Here is a 9,381-nt window from a genome sequence, read left to right on the forward strand (position 1 = left end):
AAGCATCATATTTAGCGCATGAGCAGAAGGTTTCCTGGATCCTGCATCCAAAAAGTCAGCTTCAACTTGGCGTTTTTTTTAATGTTGAAATATAGCTCCAAGCACCAGAAATGCACGCAATCTGTTGCTGGTATCAAAAAGCTGTAACTGGTTAAGCAACTATAGGTAGCGGGGATTACGGAACTCAGGGTTGTAAAAACCTGGCTAGTGATGAATGAGCTACTTTGTAGATAGCGTAGAAAGCAATGGGAAACTACTACGTGAAAGCTCAAAACAACGTCGATTCCCCAGAATAATCGCAGTGGCAATAGGCATTTGCCTCACCCTGTTAGGGTACCACAAAAATGTGATTTCCAATGTCCTGTAAAGGACAATGATAACATTATCCGATGCTCCAATCACAATAACCGCTGGAATTTCTATGCAATTAGATATAAAAAATTGGGACTGAACAATTTTAATAACAAAGCGATTGATAACAATATTAACCATGATGAATGATAATAATAAGTGGCTTTCAGTGCAAATAAAAATTGCAATGAAATTAAATGAAAGTGGAAATGAATACTACGTCAAAAAATAAACAAATGCTGTGATCATTTTTTTTCTTACTCTAAAATTCAAAAAGTTTTTGAAGCTCAAAAATTTATTGTAAATGAAATTTTTAGCAAATAGGAAATTGTTGAGCTTCATAAACTTTTCTGTCTTTGAACCTATACCTGGGCAGTACCTGTACCAATACCTGATTAGTGATTACCCAGAACAAAAAGTCAAATGACCCATCAATTTCTATACCTTTATCTGTACCAGAAAAAATGAGACAAAGAATAGTTGTACCCATACCCAAAAATTTTTGGAATATCCACACCTGAATCCATGCAGGATTCTCTGAGAAAAAAAACTATACCCATACCTGATACCTGTACCTGAAAATGGTCGGGTTTGAAGCCGTGTTTTCCATAACAGGAAACTGAAATTTTATTCAGTTTAATGCACCTACTGCCTACCTAGATGGAATGATGAAAATCGCATTTTCTCTTAGCAAATGTAATATGATATGAGTTGACTTTTGCTCATGCAGCTTAATTTTCCATTCATCTGCCTATTTTGTGATTCCATTAAAGACTTTTTGTAGATTTTCTGTTGCTTGGGCTCAGGATGAATGAGCTGACAGAATTACTGTGTTATCAACAAACATTGCAGTTTTAGTTGCTTTTAATATTGGTATATCAGCTATGTACAATATGTACATTAAATACAGAATTGGTCTCAGAACACTACCCTGTGACACGTTTGGTATCAGGTAACTCTAATTTTTTAGTCATTGCCAATTTCAAACAATAGTTTACAAAAATGGCCATCAATTTTTGAATTTTTCCCATTTTTTGAAATTGATAAGATCATGACCAAAAAGTTGGAAACAGTGAAACACTGCATTACAAAAAAAGTTTCCAGATTCAGAAAAGATATCTTTTGATGTTTTGAACTTTTGACATTTCTGGGGTATACTTCAAGAGCTACAATTTTTTTCAAATAACTTTCAACAAGGTAGGTAGTTGAATTGTGGTAAAAAAAGACAGTCTGGTTTTGATAAAAGAAAGAGTACTTAACTTATGCAAATTAATGATTTATAATTTAAGGAGACTTTTTCCATTTTGATTGTCAAAGAAATATTTGATGCACTTGGCCCAAGATGCAAAAAATACACATTTTTTAAAAATCTTTTTCTGTTCAAAATTGAATGATTTGAAAAGTATGCCTACGTATACGTACGAAGTGTCTTTTTTATGATTAGGTAGTTGAAAATCAGTGTAGTCATAATAGGAAACAGAAAAGCAACGTTTCAGAAACTTTCAAAGGGTTGTAATTTAGAAACTTATTCGCCGATTCGCCTGCAGGCCTCCGACGACAGTCCGACATAATATAACACACGTTGACGTCCACGACGATACACGTGGTGGTTAAGGTTAGGTTACCTACCCATAATATTGTATGTGTAGGTCTAGGTAGGTAGAGGTACATAATATTTTGAAAAATGATTCTTTTTCAAGGCGACTATCGTAGGTGTGACAAAAATGAAGGAAATTTTATTACCGTTTTACTACGAGTACAAGCACGCGTCATATTAGGGCGAAATTTATTTCATCTATTTTGCTAATCAAATTACACGCGGTCTTCCACTGTTAGTTTGTCGCGTCCTCAATGCGCGTATAGCCTAGATAGTATCGCAGATAATTTTAAAAACTTAATTACATTTATCTTCAACGTCAAAATTGCACTCCTTTTTATCAGTATTTTACATTTACACGTTTTGAGTCTGAGTCTGACACGACGACGCCGCGCCGCCAACGTATAGATATAATTTATGAAAAATTGAGCCGAGTTTTTTTACAAAAATCATGAGAACGTCGTTCGTAAATTTTAAGCATAGGTAGGTATCATTTTCGTGATGAGTTCAGTAGGGAAATTAGCCTGTATCGTTTAATATTTTCATTACCTGGAAATACGTACGACGACCGACGCGCCGTGGCGCGGAACAGGTAGGTAGAGGTACACCTATATTGCTATCAAGTCGAGAGAATAGATTCGAGTTCATTTATAATAAGGACAAGGAGTCATCTAATGGTTCATTAATTCGAATATTTTAACTAAGTTATAAAGGTAGTTTGAAGTTATGGGTTAATTATTAGCGCAAGAAGCGTAGGTAATACCAATGGTGATTTTTCGGCTGCATTGCAAATTTTCGAAAATGTAATGCAAAGTCCTTCGCCTCGAATAGTTCTATTAAGTCGTATGATATTCGGTTTACTCCAAATATGTACTTGTCTGCTATAAACTTTCATTACATTCGCCAAACACCCGTTAATATTTTCGCTGTAGTAGTATGCATAGTAATTGGTTCTTCATAGTTTTGGAATGGGCTCGACCAGCACCGTAATGCGTTCACGTTAAATTAACCCCGTGACGACCTCATGAACGTTATGCACTGTAGTATCCTTTACTATAGGGTATGATATGAGCCAAATTGCACATTTAGAACAAAACATTGTGTTTCTTTTCTTTCCTTTTTTTTCCTACTCGTATCTCTCGTCTCATGTACCACTACCTATGTAATGTAGGTACTTATGTTTTTCACATTCTGGGTAGGTACGTAGTAAATGTATGTGAGTTCATAGTTCTCGCTACAGAACTCTGTTTCGGGGGACGGGAATGGAGAGGGGAGGCAATTTGTACCCATCGATTTAGCGAACTCGTGTATAGAAATATGTCATTTTGTCAAAGCATTGCGGTTTTTTAGCCTTTGTAATCGAACGTGTCATTTGAAAAAAGTGCTATGCCATTGCCACAGGTGCCTCATCATCGAAGTGCAACACCAGCGAACAACGACCCACCTATACATATTTTGTGGGTTCATTTTGCGCGATTATTTGGGACACAAATTTCATATGTACGTACCTATACTGTAAATAAAAGGTGGCTTGTCAACATGTATGTACTTCTCAGTACAATGGGTAACCTGATGAATTTTTCCACACAAAGGTTAAAATAGAGCTAGGTACATGACTGGCAGGATAATTACCTATTTCAGTTAACTATAAATACCTACTCTCTCAGAAAAGTGTAAAGTTGCGAACTTGCTGGTGGGTTGGAATATTATTATGCGTTTATTAGAGGTAATTTTCGTATTTAATTGAGAAGAGCGAAATAAGCTTTGAACTCACTCGCAACGGATTCCATAAAATTACCTAAGGTCAAATAGCTCTTTAGGAGCAAATAACTCGATAAGAAAGACTTTGGTTTTGGAAATAGGGATGCTGTGTTTGTGTGTATCGGTCGCGATTCATTTCCTCTCCGTCATTAGATGACATTAGATATAAGTAGCAGAGCAATTCGTATCATGTCTTATAGGTAAATACAATTCGCAAATAACAAGTTGAATACTCGTAATTGAGAAATTCAAAGAAGCAAAATAGTGTACTTGAAATATTAATTAAATGATAGGTATAAGGCTTATTATAGTTATTAATTATTTTTTACTTCCACCAAAACTCGAAAATTTTCCAAGTGCAATGAAGTCCTGAATTTTGGCTGAGGGTATTTAGAAAAGTAGTTCGAAGCTGGGAAGAGATTTTACTCTCATTTTTTTCTCACCTGTCTTTTAAATAGCCAAATCACAAAAAAATTGAGCTTTCAAAGAAAAATGATGTCGAAATGTCGGAAAATTAAAATAAGCCTTTCTTTAAAACATTTTTTAAAAAACGAACTGAAAAAAAGTAATACGTGATTTTAAAAAAATGCCATTAGACAGTGTTCTTAAGTTGAGCAAAAATGAAAACCTCCTGAAAAAAAAAGATGTTGTCTAAAAAATGAAGAAAACAAAGATCTAGTTTGCAAAGAGAGTGTTTTCTTTTTTATTAACGCTTAAAATCATGTCAAAAATGGGACCGAAATATTGATGAAATTATGTGCCTATCCTGAAAAAGCTTTGTAATGGGGGGGGGGCACTATTGATTCAAAAATATGTTTGCTTTGATGGGGGTGATTTTGCATTGAATTATCCTTCATTTTGAAAAAAAAATAATTTTACCATTGAATCGTGATGTCAGAATATGGGGTCAGACTTTTGAGAACTTCAAAAAATTGCAGTAAATTCTCAACATTGTGAGACTTTTAAGAATTTGAAAAAAAAATTATTCAATAGCTAAAATTATGTCGACCTTTCAAAAAATGGCTTTCGGGCATTTTTCTAAGTTTTTTGAAAACTTGGAAAAATCCCATAATGTTCCTATCGATGAAAATTTTACGCTGAAGTTTCAAAAACATATCGATGATTTAAAACTTTCCTTGAAGATTGAAGAGAAGACTACCTACCTTCATTTCTCTCTATTTTTTTTTAAATCAAAAAATCAAAAACACTTCTGCTATAAAGTGACGTTTTTTTTCTCGATTTGGTGCCCAGGTTAGATCTGTTCCAAGCCTCATCGTTTCCTGGGTCATTGACCTGACAAAATTGAATTAATTTAAAATTAGTGTACAATCTGATCCTAGTTTATGGATTCCCCAATTTTTGAAAATCAGATAGGTAGGTATTTTAAAATTTGAAAAATTCGAATGTGTAAAATATTGTTGTGAAATTAGGCGAGTATCTCAAAGAAAGGAATAAAAAAATCAAACGTTTCATGTCAAAATTTTACGCTCTCTCTCCCTCAGAGGCGTCAAGTTTAAAAATTTCAATTTTATTACACAATTTCAGAACAAAGGTATTTTGAAAGAATCTTACATAAGTAATTATAAAAACGGATTCAATACTTTATGCTTATGCATATTTTATTTTGTTGAAAACATACTTGACATTTTCTGAGAGGTAATCGAAGTTTACACTTTACATTCTATGATTGCGATTTACTCGCAATAATGTTTCTTATGTTGCATGACTAAATCTCCACTCACCACTTACAATTTTATTTTAAAGGAAGGTACCTCACTAAATTTAATTTAATAGATAACACATAGAAGAAAGAAAATAAGATATCTATACAAGTGAATATTCCTATTTACTTATAAAGAGAAGAATCGAATCGAAATTTGAAAAAAATGATTACCTTTTTACACACATATGAATAGTAAAAGGTGTATAGGGAGGTATTTAAAAAAGAAAGATTGGCACTTTTCTCTCGTTATAAAGGTGGAAATTTGAAGCATATATTATCAATAAAAGTGTATCTAAAATGTCTATATCGCTACGTGATCGCGATTGATGCGATAGAACGTGACAGAAAGCAACGAAATGATATGCAAATAGGCAAACAATTTAAAATTTGCAATCGAACGCGTAGGTATAAAAAGGCTTACTGAACACGAATATTATACTCTCGAGGTGACTGAACGATTAGCCTTTTCCTATAGGTATTTAGTTAATCATTTTATTTAACCCCATTCCCTCCCCCTCCCATCCAATAATGACATTTAATGCAACAGAGATTTATACGAGTACCTATTTAAGTATAACTTTTTTTCGAATTTTGTAATTTTGACATTGGACAGAATTCAAACTTGACTTACCCATTTTGTGGATTATTATTGAGCTCTGGGTATCTGTAACATTAAAGTGTCTAATTGTATTATGTGATTGAGTGGGTCCTTTCTCTCGTAGGTAGGTGTAAATTCCAAAATATTTTGACTTTCCTTGTTTTGTGTAATTCTGGTCGCCAACGAATGTTACAAAACAGAAGGCAGTGAACTGCGAGCTATAATCTGATTCCAGTGAAGAACAATCATGCAAGATAGTTATAGAGAAGAGATAGTAGATTTTACAGTAAAAGAAGTAGGTACGTTCTTTGACGAAATTTAACGTTTTCAAAACTGAAAATCTGTAATGAAATTATGGTTTTAAAATGAAGAAGTTTTTGAAGGATCGATTCAAAATAACATAAAAAACGATGCTTTTCAAGTCAGTCAGAAAGTGTTTATTTTTGAATTTTTGAAAACGATTGAACCACATTTTAAAATGGGGTCTACATTGCAATTCTCTAGTTTCAGAATAACCCTGTCTCTTCCATAACATGACCAATCCATTTAAAGGTCTCATGTGCATGTTTGCCCAGTTCCTAGATTTACTTAAGTGGTTGATTGGATTACTCCAACTATTTTTCTTGGGAAATATATAATTGAACGATATAAAAGGTGGTTTGCACGACAGTCATTAGAACTATAGGTATAACAAGTGGTTTAAGAACGACAATTTAGGTAGTAAGCACAACATTTTTAAACGACAGAAAAAGATGTTGGCACGATGTTTTTCATTGATAAAAGAAGACGTTGGCATTATGAATTTCTCTGGTAGATAAGCAGGGCTTTTTTGGTCACTTCTTTTTTTGGGGGCACGCCAATTCTCGAAAGTTGTACGTCCACAACTTTTTGTACCCCCTTCCCACCACAAAAATTCAAAAAAAAATATTTTCACGTTTAAAAAGTCCTATTTTTGTTTAAAAATTGTCAGACAAAATTTTTTTTTTAAATTTGCTTTCAAGGTTTTGTTTTTTTAAATTAAATTTGCCCCCAAGTCAAAAAGTGTCAATTTTTTGGGGAAGAGTGTCAAAAAGCGTCAATTCTTGGCAAAATAGTCAAAAAGTGCCCATTTTTGGCACAATTATTAAAAAGTGTCCATTTCTGGTAAGATTAGGTATTAAAATGGGCCAATTTTTTCAAAAATCGTCAAACAGTCCTGTTCTTGCCAATATTGCTCAAGAAAATGCTGTTTTTGCTGAAATTGTCAAAAAATTCCCATTTTTTATCAAAACTGTCAGAGGTATCAATTTTTGGCGAATTGACGAAAAATTGTGATGTTTTTTCGTCAAAATTCTCGGGAAGTAGTTTTTTGATAAAATAGTCAGATAGTCGTAATTTTTTTCAAAACTGTTGAGAAATTTATGAATTTTTTTGCCAAAACGTCTAAAAAACACTGATTTTTTCCATGTACCTATGCCTAGAAATTCCTCTTTATGTTCAAGTTTTCCAAACAATTTCATTTAGAGTCATATGGTCATGTTATTGTCATTGCATTACAATAATTTCTACTTTTCTTTCATAAGCAAAAATCTGAGAGGTACATATAAGTAGATAAATAATCTTATTTTGCATAGGTAGGTAGGTACATTGATAGCCCAAAAATTACGTAAAAATTTAATCTGGTCATTTGTAAATTCTGAATTCATCTGAACATCTTGATATTTAAACTAAAACAAACTGAAAATGAAAATAAAAAAAGCCAACAACGTGAGTTTTCACTTTTTTAGAAAATGCATAAAATTGTATTTTTATTTGCAGTTTTTCAGAACTTCGCATTTTCCCGAAATTTTTTCGAAAATTTTCAAGTAGGCAGGCACATTTTTATCTACGTCTAACGTGTTCGTAGACTCATGCAAGATGTAATGTTCATATGAATGGCACAAAAGCTGGAATAAGCAAAGGTATGAAGGTATACGTGTAAAATCTACCCTATAGAATGTTTAGTACAATAAGGTATGTTAGTGACGTAATATTTTTCTGTAGGTAGTCTAGGTACATTGCAAACAATATCAAAAATAGTTGACTGACTTGAATTTTCGCAACAGTTACATTATGCTTTTAACCTATTACAAAGAATTACCAGACTTGGCGACACGACGATATATACAGCCTCACCCTTTCATTTGATTTATGAGCGAGAAATTAATTTGAAAGTTTAAAATTCGTTTTCGTAAAATCTAAAGTGACATTGTTCTTCTAAGTTGTGTACATTTTAGAATGACAATGTTGAACTTGGGTGCGAGAAAAGTTTAATTTTAAAGAAGTAAGGTTAATTTTTACATAAGCCGAAGTTTTTTTCACCCTTCGTAAAAGAGTAGGTAGGCAAGACTTTTTAGTCTTTAATACCGTCCTCCTTTCAACATCACCTATTCATTTATTCATTATTTTTTCGCATATTAAACTCTCTTTCTATAACCGTCATATGGTTAAGAATTAATTTTTTCTTTATCGCGGATGAGAAATCATTTATAATAATTTTTAGTACCCGATCACCTGTGGGTTTACGAGCTCGTTATACGTTATACTTTTAGTTTTACTAGGTAAGTACGAGTATAGGTACCTGTACCTTCACAACTTATTACGTCTTCCGTTCAATAAATTTTTATAAAACTGGCTCCGGTTTAAAATTAAACTATAAAATAAGACCGACGCGAAAATCAAATCTTACAAATGAAATAAACTGAAATTAAGCGATATAGCGTGGCACGTGGCAAATTGTTGCGCATGTATTTACACCATTATAGGTATTTGGAAAAATAAAATAAAATGAAATATATACCTATATTCTAAACTACACTCTTATTTTTAAAACCAAAAAAAAAACAAAAAACGAAAATGAATAATTATTAAAAATAATTACCTATCGATGTAAATTTTTGCGAAAATTTTTATCCTTCGTTTCGTATTAAAAAAAAAATTAAACTAAAAAATAAAATAAACTTTTTTAAAACTGACCAACGAAAATGAAAAATTTCGCACTCGTGTTTGTATGTAGTACCTATTTCGAAAAGTCAACCTGAAGCTTGAACAGTACTGGTCGCTAATATAAAGAGGAAACTGTAGCAGTGTTCATAATAGCTAGTTACATCCCCCTTTTCATCACTTTTGGGTGGGGGTAGTTCTGGTAGAGGTACCGTTGCGCCTTTACCACACAGTATTAGGTTATATTCTTTGTTGATAAAGTTACTAATCTAGCTCGAGAAGTGTTTCGTTTGAGAGAGAGGAAAAAAAAGTGAAAATCAAACGTAATTATATTTTTATTTTGTACCAAATTTATCGACGAAAAAATAAATGAAAAATTATAGAATAAAT

At 32.7% G+C, this 9,381-nt stretch overlaps 1 protein-coding gene across 1 annotated transcript in view; it reads right to left on the minus strand.

Annotated features, from left to right (window-relative positions):
• Nucleotides 1-9,121, minus strand: part of LOC135844519 (pro-neuropeptide Y-like) — a 29,857-nt gene extending 20,736 nt beyond the window's left edge. Inside the window, exons 1-2 of the mRNA XM_065362742.1 lie at nucleotides 8,930-9,121; nucleotides 6,064-6,096 (exon numbers count right to left, since the gene is read on the minus strand). Coding sequence (XP_065218814.1) covers nucleotides 6,064-6,067 — 4 coding nt within the window. The 5' untranslated portion in view covers nucleotides 6,068-6,096; nucleotides 8,930-9,121. The remainder of the gene's footprint in view (nucleotides 1-6,063; nucleotides 6,097-8,929) is intronic.
• Between the last annotated feature and the right edge of the window lie 260 nt (nucleotides 9,122-9,381).

This window comes from Planococcus citri, chromosome 4 (assembly GCF_950023065.1).
Source record: "Planococcus citri chromosome 4, ihPlaCitr1.1, whole genome shotgun sequence".
In the NCBI taxonomy this organism is placed as follows: Eukaryota; Metazoa; Arthropoda; class Insecta; order Hemiptera; family Pseudococcidae; genus Planococcus; species Planococcus citri.